The sequence below is a fragment of the Aptenodytes patagonicus genome, chromosome 22 (assembly GCF_965638725.1).
Source record: "Aptenodytes patagonicus chromosome 22, bAptPat1.pri.cur, whole genome shotgun sequence".
Taxonomy (NCBI): Eukaryota; Metazoa; Chordata; class Aves; order Sphenisciformes; family Spheniscidae; genus Aptenodytes; species Aptenodytes patagonicus.
Window position 1 is genome coordinate 6,151,328 of NC_134970.1, and position 23,980 is coordinate 6,175,307.

Genomic DNA, 23,980 nt, shown 5'->3' on the forward strand with positions numbered 1-23,980 from the left:
GGCCTGGGGGAGCCCCCCGGGTCCAGTTCTGGGTGACCCCAGGGGTTTTGGGGTGACCCTGGGGCAGCCCCAGGGTGCTCAGTTCTGGGTGACCCCGGGGGTTTTGGGGTGACCCTGGGGCAGCCCCAGGGTGCTCAGTTCCGGGTGACCCCGGGGGTTTTGGGGTGACCCTGGGGCAGCCCCAGGGTGCTCAGTTCTGGGTGACCCCGGGGGTTTTGGGGTGTCCACGTGGCTCCGGGGTGCCCGGTTGTGGGTGTTTGGCAGCCATGGGGTGCCGTGTTTGGGGGGCGGTTCTGGGTGGGTGGATGACAAGGGAGACCTGGGTTGGGGTGTCTGGGTGGCCCCTGGGTGCCCAGTTCGGGGTGGCCCCGTGGTGGGTGCCGGGAGAGGGGAGAGCTGCCCCAGGTTGGGGGGGGGCTGAGCCCATTTCCAAACAACCCCTGCGCCCCCCCCTGCCGTGCCACCGCTCCCGGGGACCCCGGGGTGCAGAACCGTCCCCGAGGCGGGGGGGAAGCGTTGGGTGAGCTTTATTGCTGATGCAGTGGCCGCAGTCGTACAAATCGCGAACGAGGCTTCACGCCGGGAAGGCGCAGGGGGTTGGGCATCGCGCGGCCCCAAAACCCGCTTTGGGGGCAGGCAGCGTCCCTGCCGGGCCCCGCGCCCACGGGTGGAGGTGTGGGCAGGGCTGCCGGTGGCACCGGCGGCACAGGCGGCTGCTGCCACATGCCACCCCCTTGCTCTCGTCCCCCCCGGGGGAGGCTGCCCTCCGAGCGAGCCCTGCTCTCCCCCGGGGAGGATTTGGTTTCCGCATGGGGGGGCAGGTGGAGTGGTCAGGTCTCGCGTCAAGAAAGTGGTGGGTCAAGAAGGGGGGCAAAACGCCTCGCACCTAAATTGGGATGAAAAGCTTCAAAAATGCTCCTGGATGGGCCGGGCTGCGGCATAAAGCGCCCTGGGGGCTCCGGCGGTCCCCAAGCAAGGCTCGCTGCGGGTGTGTGCGCGGTGCCCCGAGCCCCCTGCTCCAGCCCCGGCTCCACCTCCTGCCCCGTCTCCCCACCGCCTCTGTCCCCCCTCTCTCCCTGGCTGCTCCCTTCTCTGACCCCCCCGATTCCTCCCGACATCGAGCCTGCACCCCGCGAGCCGTCACCCCACTGCTGTGCCTGCGCCCCATAACTCTCCCGGCCACCCGGAGACCCCGTGGGGGGAGCAAGCCGTGACGACGATCTGGCTGTCCCCTGCCAAAAGCAAGGCTGGGAGGGTACCTCCGCTCGTCCCAGGCTGGACCACCTCGGGGGGGCCCTGCCGGTAAGCCGGGATGGAGGGCGCCAAGCCCCTTCGGCACGCTCCGAGGGGAGTTTCCCGCAAGGATCGGCTCTGCAGACCCCTCCTCTATCCTCGGCATCTCCAGGCGGCCGGGCAGAGCGGGGCACGGTGCTGGCAAAAGAAAGAGCTTGAAGGCTTCACAACCGTAAAAATAATAAATACAACGTCTTCCTCCTGCACTGCATCGAACGACCGTGCCGGCCCTCCTCGGGCCCGGCCCTTCCTCCGTCCGTCCCAGAGAGATCGCTGCTCCTCGGCGTCGGTCACTGCAGGGTCCCAAAGGGCTTGTCATGGAAACAGTCACGAGAAAGGCGAGTGTCCTGGGGTCTGCCACACCGGGCTGCGGGGGGAAAGCTGTCCCGCTCCCTACTGCAGCAGCTTCGGTACCTCCACCTGCCGGAGAAGACAACCCGTTACCCGGGGGGAGCAGGAAGCAATGAAAGGGGATGCTGGAACGGGCCGGGGGCCCTATGCAGACCCGCCGTGGTGGAGCTGGGCCCCTCTCTCCATTGCTGCTGGGGATGCTCAGCGCTCCAGGGACATCTCCTCCTCTTGGCCAGGCTGGTTGTCCCCACGCTCCAGCTCGTGGGCAGCCCGGCCGGGGACACAAACCATCTGAGGCAAGTGAGATGTTTCAAGGCATCATGCTGGGACCAGCGTTGGAGACGCAGCCTCCCCGGCCACCCCGGGCTCCCTCCTACCCCCAGGGGTGTGGGCTCAGCCATGCCAACGCGGCAGCAAGAGCTCGGTGAGCTGCTGCCCGTGGGACCCGCTACCTGCATGCACGGACACCGGTCCACGTGGGTGCGTGTGAGCCTCCCTCGCTGCGGCTAAGCGCCGCTCCTTTTCTGCGTGGGGAGGTCCTGGATTTCCATCCCCCGGGGTCATAGGTTAAAGCTGGCTTCTTCCTTGTGTCCCAAACCCTGGAGCCAAACCTGACTGCTGGAACGAGGTGGATCTGCCCACCCCAGGGGCTCTGCCAAGGGATGGATCTGCCCCTTTCATGCTCTCTGCCAAAGGATGGATCTTCTCCTGTTGGATGCTCTGCCAAGGGATGGATCTGCTGACCCCACCTGCTCTGCAAGGGATGGTGCAAAAGGATGGATCTGCCCACCCCGTGTGCTCGGCAAGGGGATGGATCTGCCCCCGCCACGTGCTCTGCGCAGGGGTTGGGACCACGGACGCCCCGCTCCGTACCTTGCACCAGAGAAGGACGGCCCTCACCTCTCCACCACCCAAGTGGCAACAGACGTGACCTCAGATCTCAGCCCATAGACTAACCCCGCGGGTGCTGCCTGGAGGCGACCCCACCGCGGCCCTGCACTTGCCTTCTTGAGCTGTTTGAGGTTGCTGGAGCGGATGGCCGCCAGGAGCTGGTCCCGTGAGTTCTTCTCCTGAACCGGCAGCGCCCGGTCTCCCAACTTCCTCTGCGTGGCCGGCGAGAGCGAGTTCTTCAGGTTCTCGTTGATCAGCGGTGGGGCAAGCGGAGGAGGAGGTGGGGGCGGCGCGGCGGGCGCCCCCCCTTTCTTGGGAGAGCTTTTGGGGGAAGCCTTGGGGGACGGCTGCGGGGATGGCTTGGGGGACCCCTTTGGCAGGGCTCCGGGCTTGGGCACCTCCAGGAGGTCTTTCTTCTCTCCACGCTCCTGTGCCAGTTTCTGCTCCTGGAGGCGTTTCTGCCTCTGTTTGTCCATGTTACGGCTCAGCAGGTTGGTGACTGTCATGCGTGGTCCGGCCAGCTCGAAGTGATAGCCCAGCTTCAGAAGCGTGGTGTTTTCCTTCAGGAGCTTGGCGATCTCCATCTCCGTCTTCCCCCCGCAGATGTGCCGCTGGTTGTGGAAACGCAGCTCCGTCAGCGTGTTGTTCTGCAGCAGCGCCCGGAAAATGGCCAGGATGCCCTTGCCCGTGATGTGGTTGGAGTCCAGGTTGATGCTCGTCAGCACCTTGTTGGACTTCAGCATGATGGCGATGGCGAAGGCCACGTGGTCGTCGGCACGGGTGTTGGCCAAGGCGAACAGCTTGACCACGGTGTTGAACTCCAGGGCCTCGGTGAAGCGCACCAGGGTCTCGTTGTTGATGCAGTCTGAGTTGTTCACGTTCACTTCGGTGACCTCGGCATCGTTGTTCTTCACCTTCTCGATGAGCTCATCGAAAATGCTGGAGGCTTCGTCATCCTTGGCCTGATCTGGGGAGCTGCCGGTGGTGGGCTTGGAGGGGCTGGTCTCGGCCGCTGCCTTGGCCTCCTGTTTCCCCTCCGCTGCCTTTTCTGCCTCTGGCTGGGATTTCTCCTTCTCGTCTGCCTTTGATTTTTTCAAAGCTGAACTCTTTTGCTCTTCTTTTTTATCTTTTTCTTTCTTATCTTCTCCCTTTGTGTCTTTTTCTGCCTCTTTCTTTGATCCTGAACTCTTCTCCTCCTCCTTTTTGTCCTTCCCTGTGCCCTTCTTCAATGCAGAACCCTTTTCTTCTTCCTTTTTGTCCTTCCCTGTGCCCTTCTTCAATGCAGAACCCTTTTCTTCTTCCTTTTTGTCCTTCCCTGTCTCCTTCTTTGCTGCTGAGCCCTTCTCTTCTTCCTTTTTATCCTTCCCTGCATCCTTCTTTAATGCTGAGCCCTTTTCTTCCCCCTTTTTATCCTTCCCTGCATCCTTCTTTAATGCTGAGCCCTTTTCTTCCCCCTTTTTATCCTTCCCTGCATCCTTTAATGCTGAGCCCTTTTCTTCCTCCTTTTTATACTTCCCCATGTCCTTCTTCCACGCTGGGCCCTTCTCTTCCTCCTTTTTGTCCTTCCCCATCAGCTTTTTCTCCATGGCCTTGACTTTGTCGTTGATAGCCTTCTCTTTGGTCTTGGTCGCAGCCTCAGCTTTAACTTTTGGGTCTGTTTTCTGAACACTTTCTTCCTTTTTAGAGTCTTTCCCCACTTTTGTATCTCGTTTCTGGGCCAGGTCTTTGGAAGGAGCTTCCTTTCCCTTTTCTTCTTCATTCTTGGCTCCCTTATTCTTCTCGCTCGATCTGCTTTCCTAACAAGAGAAAAACACCGAGGTGTTACAGAGACAGATGCCTCCGACCTCCAGACTCGCCACCCCAGTATCATCGTCACCAACTCTGCACCTCTGTCACACGGGAGCAGCCACGGGGACCCACGGGGCAGCACCGCAGCCAGGGAAGATGCGCAGGAGGATGCAGGACAGTCCGGTCTCAGGACGGTCTTAGACTACGCCTATGAGGGATGAGCTGCCCTAAACCAGGCATTTATGATAGAAACCCGGTGAGAGCATCGGGCAGGGTCCCCAGGAGGCAACGGGGAGGTGCCATGGGGGAGCACGAGGACAGCTAGCGCTGGTCTGTGCCGTGGCAGGGGACAGACCCGCGGCCAGGACTCCAGAGAGGTAAGCGACCTGCTCCAAATCATGATGGTTTAGCCCTGAATACGGGTCAGAGTCTCCTCCATCTCACCTGAGTGATTTACCACCACATGTTCACACACTGCAGCCTGTGGTTTTGCTTTGGAAGAGGAAAATTTAACCCAGCCGAGGTCCCGGGTCCAGGGGAGGGTTCAGCATCCGAGTGGCCCGAATGTAGGCAGAGCCTGCAGGACCCAGGCGTGCCGAGGTCCCGCTGCAGCTCTCCAAGGCATCTCTGCTCTCCTTCTGCCTCCAGTCCCTTCCCAAAGGGCTCCAGAGGTCTGCGGGATGCCCTCCTTCACCCCCAGTGAACAGACGATAACCTAACAAGCGGCAGGATGCATCTCCCTTAGCAGACTGCGCTGTTTGACCCCTTCCTATCGTACCTCCTACGAGTTATCCTCTTTTTAATCACCTTCTGTTATCCTCTTTTTAATTACCCTTTTAACCAGGGATGGATCTAGTGCCTATACCCCTGTGAACCCCAGGTGCTTTCCCAGCTTTCCGAAATGGTTTCCAGCTGGATGCTCTGCAGCTTTGCCCGGTCTGGAGCCCAACACGCTTCCCGTGCTGGCCTGGACGCGTGTGCAAGCAGGGGAGCGTCCACAGCCGGTGACACAGGCGACACTGCTGATGAAGCAGTTGCACCCAACCCTCTGGAACGGGCCTCCTCTTAATGGAGTCCATTTTAATGGACTTAAAATGAGTTTGCATTTTTCAGCTCCCTGGAGAAAACCAAGGAAATGGGGACACGGCGTTTATTGCTCTGTAATCGCATGATGTTTTCCCAGCGCACCTTCTTCCAGTGCCCAAAGGCAGCATAGGAGGGGAGAGCTTAACCGGGACGGTCTTGGGGAAGGATGCAGATTTTGCCGTGTGGGTTAAGCAAAGCCGTGCCACTGCAGCTGGCACCCCCTTCCCCTGCCCCTGGGATCTCCCCGTCTCCCTGTGCCCAGAAGTCATGCAGCAGTGCCCTGGACCTCCCGAGTTTCTTCTTTTATCTCCAGGCCAGCCAAGATGCCGGCTCATTCCTCAGTGGGCTGGCGAGCATCAGTGCTTTCGTTTCGTCTGCCTCCTTGTATATTCACTCTTCAAAAGCAATTTTTGCCTTTGCTTTTACGCTTATCACGATGCCACTGTTGTGTTCGCGGGACTTCGATATGCCGGAGGAGCTTAGTCTGGCTTTCGGCTCTCCAACGCTGACCTTCAGGCAGCGAGTACATCCTCCCTGCATGCAGAGGGATGCAACCCCAAGACTTGATGGCTATTTACTTACAAACTGCCTCTGGCAGCAAAGGATTTTCCTCTTTCCCTTCAGGCTTTAGGGCCATTTGATCATTTGCCCCTTGTCAGTCAAACCCCCTTTTCACGTAATTTTTGGTACTTCTCTCAAGCACCTGAGCCTCGCCCTTGGCACGGCCTGTCCTGTGCATTGCTGCTGACCACGACCAGCACCGGCAGCTCCAGGACACAACGAATGCCTCGTTGCAGTCTTCACCCATGGCCGATGGGGCTGGGAAGAGCCTCCCATCAGCACCGTTTCGACACGTTCTGCTTCTGCAATCAAAGCCTTTGATGGCGGCTCGGTGCACGCAGCCTTCCAGCCTGTTGGTTTTCTTATGGCACCGGATTCGCTTCCTCGTGTGCCTGGAGAGACGCAGGCACATGACCAAGACTTTGTTACAGCAATGCAGTAGGAGCAGGTCACCGGGGCAGGATTCACCTCCCCGAACATCAGATATGAGACACCTCCGCTCCCACCAGAGATGAGCCGATGCTGCGAACAGAGAACGGAAGACAGATGAACCCCTGACATTGGGACCACGTTTGCTGTGCAGGGGAGGATCCTACCGTAAAGTCTGGGTCTGGGTTTGGCAGTTTAAACCTCCTTCTCCCTGCTCCGCAGCCGGGGAGCATGCACCTCCTGTCCCTCGCGGCTGGCCCAGCTCTTCCTGGGTGCCTGGCTTCAGCAGCACGGCTCGGCTCTGCGTGCCAGCCGGTGCCGTGGTGTTTCTGTCCGGAGATGAGCAGAGGGTGACGTGCTGAGACACTGCTAGCTGGGAGCCCGGTTAGGTCAGGCTCAGATCTACAGCTGCGGGATTAATCTGGGCGTCCTCAGCTTGACCATAGCGATGCTGGCGACCTGACAGTGATGCTGGCTGCAGGAGGAAGAGGAAGCACCAAGGCGAGGGGGTGGCAGAGCGAATGTCACACTTGCTGGGGGGACTTTAGGACTTCAGGGAAAGGAGGAAGAAAGATGCCTCTGGGAGATGCAGCTGTGATGCCTTTAGGAGCTCCCAGGACCCTCCCAGGGCTAGGACAGCACCGTGGCTTCACCCAGTGCCTTGAATCCCCAAATCAGAGTCCAGAGACCCTGGTCTGCAGCCTCCTCCGGACGATGCCCCGGCTGCAGTGTCTTCCCCTGCCCAGGCCCCGGTGGTGTCCGTGCCGGGGCAGAGTGCGTGTCTGCCTTCCCAGCGTGTGGCACTGCTGGCCCTCGGGGACTGCTTTTTTGTGGAACGAACTGGCCTGGCTGTGAGCGGGGCAGCCGTGGGGACTGTTTGTACCTGGCGTATGAACAGATGCCATCTGGGACAAGAGAGCTGTATATTTAGTTAAGAGATTTCTTGGCTCCCCTGCGCGGACCTAAACAGGCGACAGGAAGGCATATGCCAGACCCCTACAGAGCCCGTCCACACAGCCCCTCGCTGCTGCAAACCCCAAAGACCAGGGATGGGGCTCCCAGAGGTGCCCCGATGCCAGCACCCCCCTGTCCCAGGGGCTGCAGGGAGCAGGTGATGCCACCTCCTCTGGCACTGACCCAGCGGCCCTTCTCGCCAAGACGTGCCCTGTTCCCAGGGCTGGGATGGTGCAAGGATGCTCAGTGACATCCTGAAGCACCTCGGTGAAGGAAGAGCCATGTCTGCCCTGGCAGGAGGCTGGGCAGGGGGTGTGTGGGGGATGAGGACTCTGCTGCCTCGCTCTGTCCCCCCACACCCATGCCCAACGGTGCCTTTCAAAGGTGTTTGGGGATGTCCCAGGTTGGAGGTTTCTTGCAGGTTCCTGTGAGAAGGGACAGTTGCGCCCCCAGGGCTCTGCAGCTCTTCTGTGTCCACAGGCTGAGCACTCCTCGAGTCCGAGCCAGCAGCCTCATCTCCACACCAAGCTCTCCAAAAAGCCTTCTCCTTCCCAGCTCGAGCTCACACAACTGGATAGTGGGGAGCCCTGAGTCTCCCCTAAGCTGCCTGAGCCATCCAAGACCAAGCAGAGCAAAGGCTTTGGCCAGGAACGAGCAAATCTTGGAGAAAGGGAGGAAAACCCTGGAGAGGACCTACAACATCTCCCATGCTCAGAGAAGGCAATGGATTTCTCCAAACAGGATGAAACTAGAGCAAAATAAGATGCATAGCAAATCCCTGCTTAGCAAAGCCGCTGTAGCAAGTGCTGGGAACGTCTTGTTATCACATCATTAGTGCTGTTCTCATTAAAGCTTCCATCCACGGATGTGTTGCCACATGTCCAGGTGCTGCGGCGTGGGGCAGGTCTGCGGGAAGGAGGGGACTGGAGCCAGAGAGCAGGACGTGCGAAAAGAGCTGGGGGAAGAGGAGCCAGCTCTGCCCCCGGCCAGGGGAAAAAGGGAAGGCAACGGATGTGCAGTGACCGGCTGCGGGTGTTACTGCCACCGCGGGCAGCGTTTGCAGGGTCACGTGTGTCCAGCAAATTTGGGAAGCCCTGGAAGGATCCTGTCAAAGAGCTGCAAGTTCTTGCAGAAAGTGCTGGCCGGTAGCAAGAGGTAAGAGGTGTTCAAGCTGTTTCATTTAATGCAGTTGGGGCAAGAGCTGCCTTGATCATGGCACCCCTGTCCCTGCTGGGGAAGACCCTCTGCAAGCGCCTGGCTCCATCAGCAGCAGCAGCAGAAGGGGAGGAATCGGGAGCAAAAACTTCCAGGCAAGAAATCAGATCTGTGTTTCTAAAACCAAGGGTCACTCTCACCCATCTGCCACTGCCTGCACGAGACTCTCCATCCCTTCGGGGAGACTGGGGACACCCCTAAAGCCAGGTCAGAAGCTGCTCTTGGCCCTGCCTGAGGCCACGCGTGTGCCCAGGAGGGAGCGTGCCTTCGTCCCCTCCTGTCTTTGCACCCATCCCCAGGCTCTCGGTGTGTCCCACCACCCCAGCTCCACTGCAGGTGCCAACCGCGGCTGGTGACACCGGCCCAAGCTCTGCTCGATGGTGAGGGTGCAGAGGTCCTCACCTCCGGGCTGGAAATGAAGCACGTTGCTCCAGCTCCTGGTGCTCGGCAGAGGAGCTGCATGGCAGGATGATGCAGAAGAAGAGAGAGAGAAATGCATCCCTCCCCCTGGTCTTGAAACCCTGGCTGTCCCCGCAGCCACCAGCGCACCTTCTCCTGCAGCCCAGGCCACCAGCCGGGCTGTCTCCATCTGCAGCGGCCAGCGCCAGCCCTGTACCCTCTCCATTGCCATCTTGAGTCCTGCCTGCTCGCTCCTCTCTGCCGCGCTGACATATTTACCTTGGATACCTAGAAACCAGTGCCGCTGCACCCCCTCCTGTGCCATTCCCTCTGCTGCGAGCACGATTATTAGGGGAATATTTTTACACAGCGTGTCAGACCTTTAAAAATAAGCCTAATGAAAACAGCCTGGTACTTGGCTGATTAATCACCAGTGTTTTGATGAACTGAAATGCCTTCCCGTTTCCTCTAAATAGACTAAAATGAGTGTTGCCATTGCTTGTTAGCATTTGTAACCCTCAAACCCACTCAGATGTTTCCTTAAAAGGCAAAGGAGACTGGGAACTTCTTGCCTGGAATCTGAGCATTCGCAGCACCGCTCCCGACGCTGAGCAAGGGATGGGGCTGGGGACGGAGCAGCCGGCCGAGCCGGGGATGGGTGGGAGCAGAGCGGAGCAGAGGGGCTGCCGAGATCTGCTGCGGGTGGTGGGGATGTGATGGTGGAGCGAGGTTCTCGCCTCCTGCCCTGAGAGCCCCACAGCTTGTTTCGGGGTAGAAAATCGCTGCTTGGGTGGTAGGTATCGATCTGGCTGCTCAGCACGGCGAATGAGAGCCGGTCACCCCGCTGTGCCCACAAGCAGGTTCCTAAGTGAAAGGGGAACCCGCTGGAGAGGAGAGGAAAGGATGGGTTATCCAGGGACTCGCAAAACCTGTACCCAAGCTGGAGGGAAGGGGCAGTTTGTGGCCTGGCTGCTGCTGTTACATCAGTCCCTGGCAGAGGGGACATATGGAAATGCATTTGTAGAAGAAATGTTTTTTCTTTGGAAGGGGCCAGCTTTCACCAGCCTGCAGTTATTTTCAGAGATATGTCCTGGGAAGAGTCCCTCATGGCCCAGATTACCCCACCACGAGCCATGAGCTTGGCTCAGCTGAAGAACAAGATGTAAGGATGGAAACCTTGGGGAGCGTGTGCTGCCGAGCAGCTCCGTGTTGGCTCCAGGGAGCTGTGCCCCATCTGGGTTCAAGGAGGGCTTGGCTGAAAGGGGGAAGGCGGAGTAGTCCAGGATGGCTCCTCCGTGAGGGTCACTGCTGGGGGCACGTGGCACGCTGCACCCCAGGAGGAAACAGGACTGTCAGCAAAAGATCTCAGGGCCAAAGCTGCACCTGCAGTTCATGTTAAAACAGCTCCAGAAATAGTGAACTCAACCTGCAGGCTTGACACCGACTCGGTCTCTAATGTCACCTGCAGCTCTGGTGGCCTCTGGAAGCCACCTGCGAGATATCATCCCACAGCTGTGAGACATCACCCCCCAGCTGATATAAGAGCATCAGGAGCACAAGAGGGGAAGCCTGAGCCAGGATCAGGCCCACCCCAACCATCAGCACCGCTGGAAAATCCAGGGTTAGCTCCAACGTGGCTGATGGCTCCAGCTGCTGCTTGCTGTGGATGGCAATGGGGACACGGGCTTCACACACACCCGAGCAGAGGGGCACGGTCCTCGCCTGCGTGCAGCTATGGGGACGTCTGTGCTTGAGGAATATAAGGGGAAAACATGGAGCAAAGCGAGAGGCAAGCGTCGGCGCCTTCAGAAACTGCCCGCACGTGGAAATGGCACCTATTTAGCTAAGTCAGTTGAGCTGCATGTCCACTTGTAGGCACAAGTCTTGCGCCTACACTCTTGCAAGCACCAAGGAGTTACCACTGCTTGTAACCAAACTGCCCTACACCAGTGCATGGCCCTCCTAAACCAAGACGCAGGCGTCTGCTGAAGGACAACTGGACCAGCTGAACTTAAATTAATCCAGCAATTATTTCAGCCACACGGGGTAATTTCTGCATGTACACTGGAGCCCACTGGAGCCCATGAGTCTTCTCTTTGCGGCTCGCTGCCTCCCTCCTCTCCAGCAACGCCACCAGCAGAGCCGTTTCGGCGTGCTGGCTGCCTGGCACATGGCTTTTACCACCAACAGAGACTCTCCACTCAGAGCCGTGCTCCTTGCAAACCAACCAGAATCCCTCTAGAGATGTAGGGATGGGGGATAAAGTCCAGGCCAAGAGACTGTCCCTTTCTCCCAGCCTCTGCTGGGATAATAAACTTCTCCCACAGCCAACAGGACATTTTCCAGTTCGACTCTTGGCAGGGCATGGCTTAGGCAACAGGCACCCACCAGCAAATCCTGAGGGGCTTTTGGAGGTGGGAGAGCCGGGAAGTGGGGAAGCCCCAGGGACAAGGGGCGACCTCTGACAGACAGCTCCCTAAAAACTGTCGGTCAGCTGGGGGCTCCTAGACCAGACTGGCAAGGGAAGGAAGCTGGGTTTGGTTATCTGAAGTAAGGGGTTTAAGGCATAATTACGGATCCATAACTAACGAGCCAATCTGGTATCACTGCCTGAGGGGTTTCAGTCTGTCCTACACATGCTGCCGAGTCCTACAAAGGTCTCCAGAGCCAGCATGAGACTCTGAGATCATAGAATCATAGAATGGTTTGGGTTGGAAGGGACCTCTAAAGGTCATCTAGTCCAACCCCCCTGCCATGGGCAGGGACATCTTCAACTACATCAGGTTGCTCAGAGCCCCGTCCAACCTGACCTGGAATGTTTCCAGGGATGGGGCATCCACCACCTCTCCGGGCAACCTGGGCCAGTGCTTCACCACCCTCAGCGTAAAAAATGTCTTCCCTATATTTAGTCTAAATCTACCCCCTTTAGTTTAAAGCCATTCCCCCTTGTCCTGTCGCAACAGGCCCTGCTAAAAAGTCTGCCGCCATCTTTTTTATCAGCCCCCTTTAAGTACTGACAGGCTGCAGGAAGGTCTCCCCGAAGCCTTCTCTTCTCTGGGCTGAACAACCCCAACTCTCTCAGTCTTTCTTCACAGGAGAGGTGTTCCATCCCCTGATCATTTTTGTGGCCTCCTCTGGACCCGCTCCAACAGGTCCGTGTCTTTCTCATGCTGAGGGCTTCAGAGCTGGACGCAGTGCTCCAGGGGGGGTCTCCCCAGAGCAGAGCAGAGGGGCAGAATCCCCTCCCTCGACCTGCTGGCCACGCTGCTGGTGATGCAGCCCAGGATACGGTTGGCCTTCTGGGCTGCGAGCGCCCATTGCCAGCTCATGTCCAGCTTTTCATCCACCAGTGCCCCCAAGTCCTTCTCGGCAGGGCTGCTCTCCATCCCTTCATCCCCCAGCCTGTAGTGATACCGGGGGTTGCCCTGACCCAGGGGCAGGACCTTGCACTTGGCCTTGTTAAACCTCATGAGGTTTAACCCACAGCTCCAACCTTGGGCATTTGCATCATCCTCTGGAGACACCTAGCTAGTACCTAGTTGCGTGGGCTCTAAAGGAGCCCCAATGCCCCCTCCGTCCTGCCCAGCTACCCCAAATCCCAGCCAGAGGCTGTGAGTGAGGCACCAGCATCCCACCACCCCTCAGTGTGACCGTGGGTGAAGAGGGCTGAGGAGGTTGGGCACAAGCCACGTGAGAGCTCCCAGGGGACAGGGATGTCTCCTGAGACTGTCCCACTGCACGGAGAAGTCCCTTGAGGTGGCCCGTGGGCAAAGGCAGGTTGTTTTGCACTTGACGCTCCTGGGTATTTGGGTACCCATTGCCATTACGCTCTAGGCATGTGAGAGGGTTGCTGGAGCCAAGCTAAACCACACAAGCTGGCCAAGCTGCTCCTTTCCTCCGTTCCTTGGCCAGTTTTGAGTAACTCAGGGACAATTCAGAGCCAAGGACATTCCTGGAAAAAAAGCTGCGTCCTTGGCCGAGTCCTGAGAACTACTAAACCTAGATTGCCAGAGACTACCGGAGGAAGTGGGACCGCCAGGCTTCTGCTGACCCTGCTTGCCCAGGACAGCCGAGTCCAGGTCTACGTGACACCCACCCACTCACAAGGGGATCTGGCATTGCTCTACCTGCAGCAGTGCCAGGGCAACCCTCCTGGTCCTTAGCTAAGACCAAACATCATGGGCCGGTATCGTGAGATACCCTGCTCGCACCCCCTGTATGCCCCGCAGAGCTCTGGCCCCGACGGGCTCCCTGGTAGGACCACTCCCAGGCAGCAAAGAGTTTCTCTCTTGGCATGTTTGGATTCTTTTGGCATGAAGCAAGGGTGAAAGTACCTCATCTTCCAGCACAGGGACACACGCAGACCTAGGATGACCCCCCAGGCCGTGCTCTATGTGCTAAAGCCCAGAGCGATGTAAACAACTTCTTGCCCTGTCCCGCCTCAGCCATTACTCTGTTATTTTAACGAGGAACTCAGTTATTCCCCTTCCCTTCTGCTCAGACCTTTCTGACCCCAAATATCACTGTCTCTTTGCACTCCCCAGGCCAATGTTTTTAAAAACATCCTCCTCCTGAGATGCAGCGCTGTTCTCCAGAGACTGTCTGGCCCTGACTTTTGTCTTGCTCTGCCTTCATTGCTGAATTAAGGCCGATAACAAACATTTCAACTGGGTTTCTTTTAATAGAATAGCTCTAGCCCTTCCACAGTGACATGCAGCCATTTTCCAGAAAGCCCTTAAAGCCGCTAGATACTCAAATGGAAACTTTCGCTTCTCTAACAAAATCTGGTTTTAGAAGTTAGGGTTTTTCTCTTCCATCCGTTGTATTCCCAGCCCCTTCTCCTGGCACTGCCATGGCCGAACTGGATATCCCCAAGATGAGACCTTTTCTCTGATCGCCCCCTCTTCGGCAGAGGTTGCAAAGGGCAGTGAACATCAGCGATTCACACCACGGCCACCTCAAGGCTGGATTTTTGCCCGGCACACTTTCTGCAGGCAGCCCACGAAGAGCATTCCTCAGATTTTTAGGAACAGAAAAACTGCAATTCAGCCCTGGCGAGTCTTAAATCCTATCTCCCGTCCTCTGCATCACGGGGGGCTGGATGCTCGAGAAGCAGGACTCTGGCTCCCAGCCTCCTGGGACTACATGGAAAACATCTCCAGGCCCCTTGCTGGTGCAGGTCTCCCATGGGTCCCATCGGCCAGCCCATGGGACCGTCACAGACACCCCACGGCATCACTGGTGGCCACGGGCACCCAGTGTGAGAGGACGAATCAAGGTCTTTGAAGCAGGTGAGATGAGCCCCAGCCCCAGGCGCCTACCTGCTAAAATCAGAGAGCTGGTTTGCTGGTCAAAACCCTTAAATAGCTTATGAGAAACAGGAGCACTGGCTCCTTGGGCTCCTGCACCACGTGGGAACTGTAGCCTAGAACACAGCACTTAATGAGATAAAGCAGGGCATGCCAGGAGTCACGATCTCTAGTTCTTAGAAATTGAAGATCTTCCCTGAAAGGAAGCAAACTGCGGCTCCCTTTCTGCTGCGGGCAGCTCTCATGGCTGTGCGGGTGCCGGTTCCCGTGCCGGGCACGTCCGCCTTCTGCCATGGAAGGCAGGACCGCTCGGAGCCCATCGGCAGCATCCGGCAGGTCTCGGCGTAAATCCCGACCCAAATATCGTGTCTCAGCCCTGGGCTACTCAACCCAACGTCAACGGGCTGCAGGCACCAGAACACCTCTGTGACCCTGGGCTGCCGCCTCTCCTGTTGCATTTCTGCAGCTCTTGTTCCTGTCTGTTTTCAACCTTGTTTGCACTGTGCTCTGGGCAGAGGAAAGGACTGGGCAGGACTCGTGTCACTTCATGGCGTGGCTGGTCCACTGCCGTTGCCGCTATCCACGCCGTGACTTCAAAACAAGTGCCCTGATACCTCCTCCCCTGCGAAGCGAGATCCCCTCGCTCCACCGTGCTGCGATTCCCACCACGGCAAAGGGTGGGCTTGAGCGACACGACCGGTTAATCCCAGCGTCCTGCTGGGAGCTGAGTCACCGAGACCGTTTTAGCATGCAAATGATGTCATAACGCTGCGAAAGAAAGTGATACGTAAAGGATCCCAGCTCTTTTCCTCCTCTGTATGTCTATTTATCAGCTCAACATAAACAGATAATAAACCTCCCTGTCTGTGGCAGCTCGGCCCATATAAGCTAAAGACTCCAAGCATTTCCATGGATTTATCTGCATCCCAGTTGTGGTTCATGTAAATATAGAACTCAACTTTTTACTCTTGGTTTTTTTCAGACTGACTAGAAATTCAGCTTTTTTTCCCCGCTTGTGCCCTTAGATGGAGCGCCTATCTCCCAGACAGAGTGTGCCTTCAGCGCGACCTACAAGTCGCTGGGAACGCTTTGTGCTGCCACAGCAAAACAAGGTTTCTGCCACCGTTTCCCAGCGGCGTTACAAAAACACCGATTTGGCGGTGTTGGTTCCTTCTCACGCCGTTTGTTCAGAAATGCAGTTCAAACCTGGGTGCGTTGCCACCTCGCTTGCTTCAGCTGTTCTCCTCACTGCAGATCCTTCCGTTATCTGTCACGGGATCACTCCTGCTTCTCTTTTTGCCTTGGAGGTCTGTTTTATCGTCTGTTGCTAGCTGACAGCTCTCGCTTCTGATGCTCGTGCTTCTCGTTACAGGGTTGGTACGTTTTCAGAAATGAAGAACGAAACATCCGAGCGCAGACAACGGCAGTTTTCATTTTTGAACGACAAAAGGTGACAAATAAAAGGGCTTTCCTGGGTGGGCTGCTCTGCAGCAGGCTGGAGAGGCCACAAAGCAGAGACCATCTGTGGCCTCCTTTAAGGACCAAATAGGAACGACTCAATACCTTTGGTTTCTTTCAAAATGTGTGACTATTTTGGATCTCCCTGGCTATCGTCCATGGGAGTAATGCAAAGACCAGGGAGCCATTGTGCTGGCGGAAGGACTCACACCGTCGTCCCTTGCCCACCCCAGCGTGAGCTGGGTGCTGCTGGAGAAGCACCAGGAGAAAGGATGCTCCAGCGTCACCCACCCCTTACACCTCTTTTGGAGGCCAGGAGCTGGGCAGAACAACAACTTGTTCTGATGAGGGAAAAGCAGGCACCCAGACTGCTAGAGACCTGCCCAGGACACGGTTAAAAGAAAGGCAAGAGCCGGGAATTGGTGAAGAATCTTGGAAGAGAGAAGGAACAGTCTTGGCATATTGACAGAACTGGCTGATAAACAGAACAGCAGAGTTTAAATACATATGTGTTAGTCACAGGCTGGTAAGATGCTTAAAGAATGATACAACCACTTCTTTTCCCTTGTTTGCAATTTCCCTTGAGTCCGTCCCAGCTATTTAAATGTGGAGCTTGTTTTTCCTCCAGATATTTTCATGAAAAGATGACAAGCTTTGAGCATTAATAAGAAATTTAAATACTAACTTGTTTTTCCGTGGTGTTGAAGAAGGGCTCATTGGTAGGGATCTCCACTTTTCACGGTGTCCCCCTCCACATATAGCCACCAGTAACTGGATTAAATACCACCCAGCAGCGAGCGCCAAGCCTACACACACACACCCCAGCAAGTTAGAAAGGACGGCAGGACTTTATACGAGACCTTCCCAAGGAGTTTTGTGATCCTTACCCATGGCAATAGGACCAGCTGCCCTCTGGCACCAGCATCCCTCAAACATGCTGCATTTGGATTAAGTAAACTACTTCCAAGGTCACTGCTTTTTCCCTCAGCATCAAAACCCAGCCGGGAGGAACGTTGTCGCACCACTCGCTGTCAGCTGTATGCAGCCTACAGCGAAGGGTGCTGCTTGGGGACACAAGGATGTCCCCAGGGCCAGGCAAAGCAGCCTGTGAGGATAAGGATGCATGGACCCGGCACAGGAGGGCGTCTTGTCTGCGCAGGAGTGTGTGTGGGGAGCGGGACATCCGAGAGGAAGGGGAAAGGTGTTGGAAGGCACTTGCCTGAGCCACCTCAACTTCTCCTGTGGGAAGGGTGTTCAACCTTCAGGAGACAAAAATGCAAGGAGCATCGGCACTATGCACAGCCTGGCTGTGCACAGCTGTCCTGGCATCCAAAGTCTCCTATTCAGAGCCTTCTCCTCCAAGAAGCTGGTCCCCAGGTTTACATGGAAAGAGACGTCCGCCACGTGTGGAAGCATCTTGCTAAAAGAAGTGGTTTTGTGGCCCTGGAATGAATCCCCTCCATCAGTAGGATAATGCCCCCGCATGCAATTCCCATGCATTTTCCCAGCCATCCCTGCTTGAAGCAGCATGAAATCAGTGCAGCCCCGTTGGGAGGCAGGCCTGGGACCGGGACATCCAGGTGTCCCCTCCTTACGGGTGAAGTTGAGGGAAGGAGGCTCCATCCGTTCCCAGGGAAGACGGCGGTGCTGGAGAAGGACAGCACAAGGAGGGGCTGCCTCTGCCACCAGGTGCTCAGTGTTTCGGAGCCACCTGGGCCCTGCAGTAAGGCCAGGTGGGAATCCAAGGAGAGCCAAGAACAGCAGCAGGTGGACTTTGTGGCATGCTTTGAAAAGGAAAACCTCCTGCTACGGATATGGCAACTGCTAAGGAGCACTCGTCCACCAAAGCACCTGGTCCCACGGCACGCATGGTTCACATGGAGCGGTGGTCCTTCCCACAGGGTAGCTCTCCTCAGCCAGGTCCTTCCCGGCAAAGGTACCCCTGAGGGGGTTTAGGAGTGACCGAATGCCAACGGGAAAGATGGGGGTATCTCCAGGGTGTGTATCATAGCGCTGTACGCATAGATACATGCTTTTTAAAGAAGATGTCACCAACAGCAGAGGAAGAACTGGGCAAAACCAGAGCAGCTCTCACAAAACCCATCTCCTCATACAGCTCAGCTGTCAGAGAAACCCATCCTGCAGAGACACCCGCATTGAGCCCCCATCCCCTGGCACAAACAGCTTTTCCTCTTCTAAAGAGAAATCCCAGGCGTGATACAAAGATTCCAAGTGATAGCAAGTCAGCCGTGTTCCCAGGTAAATCATCCTTCGGTTAATGCCACTGCTTCAACTTTGCAGCATGTTTCTAACCTAGATTTCTCTGTCAGCATGTCTTTGCCCGCTACAGTAAAGAGCCACGAGCTATTAGAAATCACCTCTTAATTTATCTCCTCGTGAATATTAGTTTATTACATGGACCTACAAGAAGGCCTTGTTGAACGCATCCGAAGAGAGGCACTGTCCCAAGCCCCACTGTTGAACTTGGGGTATACTTTTACTCGCTAGCAATACAAAATGAAGATTAATTAATGCATCACCAAGATGTGAATTTGGCTCCCCAGTGCGGAGAATTTAGGGCAAAGCTCACATCTATTTTGGGCTGTTTATAAACTGCTTCCTAGTTACCCAAGTTTGCCCTTTTCATCACTAAGAAGACGTGTTATTATGTAGTTACAATATTTCTAAATATACCCACTCGTCCCAATATTTAGAAGGGAATGGGGGTGCCTGGAGCCAGTCCAAGAACAGAGCAAGGACTGCAAGAAGAACTGTGAGACGGGCAGAAACTGAGCTTTTCCCTTTAAAATACCCTAACTTGCACTTTGGAGAAGTTCCTGCACATCCCAGCTAACAGACAACGTCCCACCAGCAACTGCACAAAGACGGGGCAAACGAGGGTTGGAAGGAGGGAGGAGGAAAAATAGGTGGGGAGACGGGAGTGCAGCAGCTTGGGTCAGCGTGCCGCCGGCCCCGCGCGGATGCTGCCCCGTCCCCGGTCCCGGCAGGCTGCGGGGAGCTGGAGCGGCCGTTGCACCGTGGGGGCCGCAACCCAGTCGCCTTCCAGCTTTGCAAAATGAGTTTTAGCAACGACGATACAGCCCGAGGTGCCACTGCGGAGCTGCTCTAGGAACTCCCTAATATTTTCTATCCTTGGTGCCTTCGTGCAAGGCAGCTACGGACCTATAAACTCTCTGTAGTTCAAGGACAAGAATCTAACCTCCTGTCCCTCCCTGCTGAAGAGACATCACAGACGCAAGATAACATCTTCCAGATGTTCAGAGGGCCAGTCCCACTGGAAGGACCTCCCATTCCTTCCCTGCCCTCGTGCCTGCGCTTCCCTCCCGTGCTCACACGTCCACTTCTCGCTCGCCAAGGCTCTGCCCGATGAGTTTAATCAGGGATGCCGGGCGCTGCGTGGGTTTGTGATGCACAACGCTGGGAGCCGTCAAGGGAGAGAGGCTGGGACGGACATCGATGGGGTGATGCCTGCATTCGGCTGGGGGAATGCCATCCCCTGTGGGTGTGCAGCCGCAACGCCTGTGTTGGCAGGCACAAGCGCTCCGCTGCCTGCTGCAACGTGAAATCCACTGATATGAGAGAGGGATTTGTCATCACAGGCCTCAGTGCTCTGAGCAGACGGGTGAGAGCTCGGGAGCCACCTGGGATGCTCCGGATGGCTCTGCGTTCTCGCTCAGTCCTGCAGCAAAACACAGCCCTGCGGCTTCCTCGGATGGAGGGAGCCATCGGCTCCCTGGGCTGGTTTCTGCGATTGCTTCTGCAGTCCGATGATCCCATCCCGTCCTCGTGCCCCATGGTGGAGCAACGGCCCAGCTGCACCGCTGGCATGGGCTGACCTGCCGGCACTGCGAGCTGGCATTTTCTAGGTGCTAATCCCAGGTCCTAACAATGCCAAGGAGGAAGGGGTGGAGGATATTTTTTTCTTGGCCTCCAGGGATTGAAATAGAAGACGAAATTCAGTTCTGCCATATCCAGTTACTGCAATGCAGTCTAACTGGGCCAGTTTCACTGACAAATTTGACCGGCAGCCAACTTGCTTTGTCTTCCACGGCCTGAAGCTACTGAAGTTCAAAGGAGAGCACGAGCACTTTTCTCAGGACCTCCATCGCTGCCCTCCCGCCAGCCGGAGCTGTACACCCTCTCCCGGGGCGCCTCTCCTCCCCGTGCCATCCCTTGCCACCATCCTGAGTCCTCTCCCGCAGCACACAGAGACACACACACTCTCAGGCGTCTTCCAAATAACGTTGACTTTAACCAGACAATTTCCCAGCTCTCTTTTTCTAAAAACCACAAATTTCCTCCCTTCCTCCTGATCATGGACCCTTCCCTATCCCAATTCCCAGTCGACTTCTCATCTTCCCACGGTTAAAACCAAAATAGCATCACCAGTGAGGCCGAACACAAGAGTTCCCCTTGCCTGAAAAAGCAGCTTTTTCAGTGTCGGCTCTCAGTGCTGGCTGCAAGCCGGGATCACCTGCAAACCAGTGCAAAACCCTGTGGCGTCGCTGGGATAACTGGTCCCACATAACAGCATTTCTCTTTCCAGGCAGGTTTGTCCTGCAGCACCTGCAGTTCCCCACCACGGGGAAATTTTTCACCAGCCCACCGGAGGGAAAATAAACCCAGTACTCTCGCGGCGAGGGGCACGGCGCTTTCTGTCCCCCAGCCAACGCCAAACGCCGCATATAGAAGGTGAAGGCTGCGAGTGCCTTGTCCTCACAGCCAGAGGAAAGCTCCCAGGCGGCACAAGCCCGAGCTTGGAGAGGGTGGGGGGAACTGTTTAACCCCTTGTCTCCAAAATAAACCTTCATTTTTTTCTCCTATAGCTTGAATTTTCATCTTTTTCTCCTTGTTTTCTCCCAGGCCCCGGTCAGGAGAGGACCCTCCTGTAATAAACTCCGTACACATCCATAAAGAGCTATTTCCAAGTGCTCATGGGCTAGTTAGAGCTCGATTACTCAGCTGGGAGATCCAGAGTACTGCTGGGTGACCTGGAATAGATAAGGAATCGGAGCCAGAGCAGTCTCTTAAGAGGGGAATCCACATAAGCCTCTGCTCTGCTTACGCTGCTGATACTCCTCAGCCCTGTCCCATCACAGCAGATGCGAATCCAGCCTGGGACATGAAATCTGCCCGTGACTACAGGGATAAATAGCTGAAGACTCTCCTTCTTTCACTTGCTGGCTCAGCCTGCCGTGAAAAACTAGGGAAACCAAATGCTTCCCAGCCTCCCACGCACGAAGCACATACCAAATATTCTTAGTGCAGAGGTTAATAAATGTTACGGAGAAGTGGGATTGGCTCCCACTGAGGCAAGGCACAAAGAGACGAGAGGGACTGGCATGAAGCTTTCTAGCTCAAAGCAAGCTATTAAAGGATTTGCCAGGTGAAAAGAAGGAGATAAGTGTATCCAAATCAAAATAAAAGAATGAATTTTAACTGAACTATAAATACGAAACAAACGGCTTGGGGCAAAACCTGCTTCTCGGGGTGATTTCCACAAAGCAGCAAACTTTTTTTATTCCACAAGAACCAGAGGCTGTTTAAGCTTTTGCACAAGAGGAACCGAAGGGACCGAGAGTCTGGAGATCTCCAAAGGAAAAAACCCAGGAGGAAAAAGAAACGCAGCCCAAGGGATTGCTGTCACTGCACCGGCCCCTCCAGCCGCCTTCTAGGAGTACCATCTCTGCTCCCAGCCCTGCCAAAGGATGTTAGAGCAGGGGCAGAAAGAGAATCCCTGACACCGGCACAGGTTTTGGCTTTGCGAGTAACACCGGGATTTCATGAAATACCCTGTTCCCTCCCGGAGTGCCTGGACCAGCTCCCTGCCTCGCTCCTCTGGTCTCTATACGACAGCTATTCCTCTTTAGCAAGCACAGCACGCCTTTCTCGGGGTTCGTGTTTTCCATCTCGTCCCCTAAAACAGCCCAGCGGAGTTCACAGGTATGCCCCTGCATTTCTCATAGAAACAGCTCAAGCGTGGGGAGATGTGACTTACGTCCACCGAGTGTTCCCTCTGAATAAGTTTCCTGGTCTCCTTTTCGCAGTGATTGAGCATTGTCTCGCAGTTTTGCGGGCCAGGTGGGGAATTTTCTGTTTGGTTTTTCTGACTGAGCTCCAGAGGGATGCTTCCGTCTGGATCCACCACATCCAGCTCCTTTTCCAGCTCTTCCATCTCCTCTGGAGACAGAGTAGACAACAAACTGTCAATATCTGGATCTTCACTAACTTGTCGCCGATATTTGGCCACTTTGGACATCTTGGCTCGCTGGCGAGACACGGTTGCGGTTGTGTGTGGTACCCAAGGAAGGAGAAAAAAAAAAAGAAGCCGAAGCTCCAACACTGCTTCCCCCAGCAGCAGCAGGTGCTGAAGTGTTAAATCTCAGCAGCTCTCAATCGCTGCAGCCCGGGATATAGTAGTTATGAAGAGGGGACATCCCTCGGTCCAAGAGTTGGCCAATAACAGGATCCAGCCGCGATTTCGGGTGCTGGGAAGCCAATGGAGCCCAGCGGGAGGCGGGGAATGGTGCTATCAGAGGAGCCTGAAACCCGAGGACATTCCAGGGAACCATGCAGAGCTGCATGACCAAATTTAGTCCGGAGCATTTAGCCTTTTAAAGGCAATGGGCCAACCTAGTGAGAAAACACGCAAAAATGCACAAGCTGGCAGGCTGGGGATCTGGGGGTGGGGAAGGCAGATCTCTAGCATGTGCCCACCGGTGCCGGAGGGCTAATAAAAAGGTCAGCGTGGCTCCGAAGATACGAGTCGTCTCCTCCGTTACAGGAGGGGAGAGTTTCTGCTGTGACAGTGACAGCTCTTGGCTGAAATCGTCAATAAAGCGCCCACCCCAGAGAACGTTTTCATCTTTATCCCGCTGCTCTCCAGGAACTGTGCGTTTTTTTTTTCCCCTTCGGGAGAGAGGTGGTGGGGGGTTATGTTGCTGGTGCAGACTGGTTTCTTTACGAAGGATGTGCAAAGTCCAGCGCCTTTGAAGCGGGGAGGAAGGAGGCAGCGAGTGTGAGCCCAGCCCGGTGCCTGCTCCTTGCTCTGCAAAATCTGACCCCAGCACCGTCCCTGGGTCGCTTTATCAGAGCTTCTGCTGATTCCCTGTCCTCCGCAGGGGTGTTTCTGCAGCTGCTCTTCATCACAACACTCCCATTTCCCCTCGCCAAGCCCCAGAGACATCCCTCCTTCTGCACAGACTAAATTCCTGAGTCTCTCCTGCTTCTGGTTCAGGCAGTGCCCTAAGCCTGGGCTTTGGTTGGAGGCACCTACTTTCCATCAACCTAATCCATAAAGAAGCTTACTGGCACCTGCAAATTCTCCCAGAGGGACAGAGGCAGACAGGCTCTTCTCTCCAAATTTCAAGGCAGTTTTGCCCCATGCACAGCATTTTGCCCCCATTCGTTATGCTGCCAGCTTCATCCTTTCTTCTTCATCCTTTTATCATCCTCCTAACATCTCCTGCCTGCTCTCAGGCCTCCCTCTTTGCTAGTCCAAGCAAGCAGCCCTTTGGTCTCCTTCGGTAAAATAAGCTCTCATAAGATTTTCCTCGTCAGTCTAACTGCCTTCTCTGCCCATCTCCCTGGCTCAAATCCCGTCCTGAACACAGGCAGAGCGTGCTCCAGGTGAGTCTCCCAATGCCTTGTGTTACAAACTAGACATTGCCCATCTTGACGGGAAATGCACATTCTTGTTGCATTCTAGGATTTCATTTATCTCCAGCATCACAGGGCCCAGCTCCTGCTCATAGCCTTCCTATGATTCACCAGCACGACTGAGATTTTTTCCAGATTGGAGAAGAAACTGTTGGTTTTAGTTTCCAAGTGCATAACCTTAAACATTGCCGTGTTGAATTTCATCCCACTTCACTTCTCTCTCCCTGATATCATGACCCTTGTCTTGGTGCCCACTTGCACCAAGGACTAGGAGGGACACGGCCATCCCCTTCACCTTCTTCTGGTCTCAGCCCAGTCAGACTCTTCTCCTTCCCTCCCCCCAAAACTGCCATGGCTGCAACAGCACTGAATGCAACAGGAACCAGAGTGAATTTAGCGTATCGGTGCCCATTTGGTGCCCTCTTTGCCCGCAGAAGCCAAAGGAGTGTCTTGCTTGTCCCACCTTACTATGGCCCTGGACCTCTCTAACGTGCTGTCTGGTTCCTTTTCAGGATACGCAGTTCAAAAGGTTTTAACACTGTGTCTTCTGGAAGAGAAACTTGAGT

The 23,980-nt window shown here is 55.8% G+C and overlaps 1 protein-coding gene across 1 annotated transcript; it reads right to left on the reverse strand.

Moving 5' to 3' along the window:
* Positions 1–1,117: 1,117 nt before the first annotated feature.
* Positions 1,118–22,143, reverse strand: LMOD1 (leiomodin 1). Its single transcript, XM_076358012.1, has 3 exons — positions 21,754–22,143; positions 2,649–4,331; positions 1,118–1,713 (listed from the first exon to the last, which is right to left on the reverse strand). The coding sequence occupies exons 1-3, from the start codon at positions 22,012–22,014 to the stop codon at positions 1,687–1,689; spliced, it is 1,971 nt and encodes a 656-aa protein (XP_076214127.1). The 5' UTR covers positions 22,015–22,143; the 3' UTR covers positions 1,118–1,686.
* Positions 22,144–23,980: the final 1,837 nt, after the last annotated feature.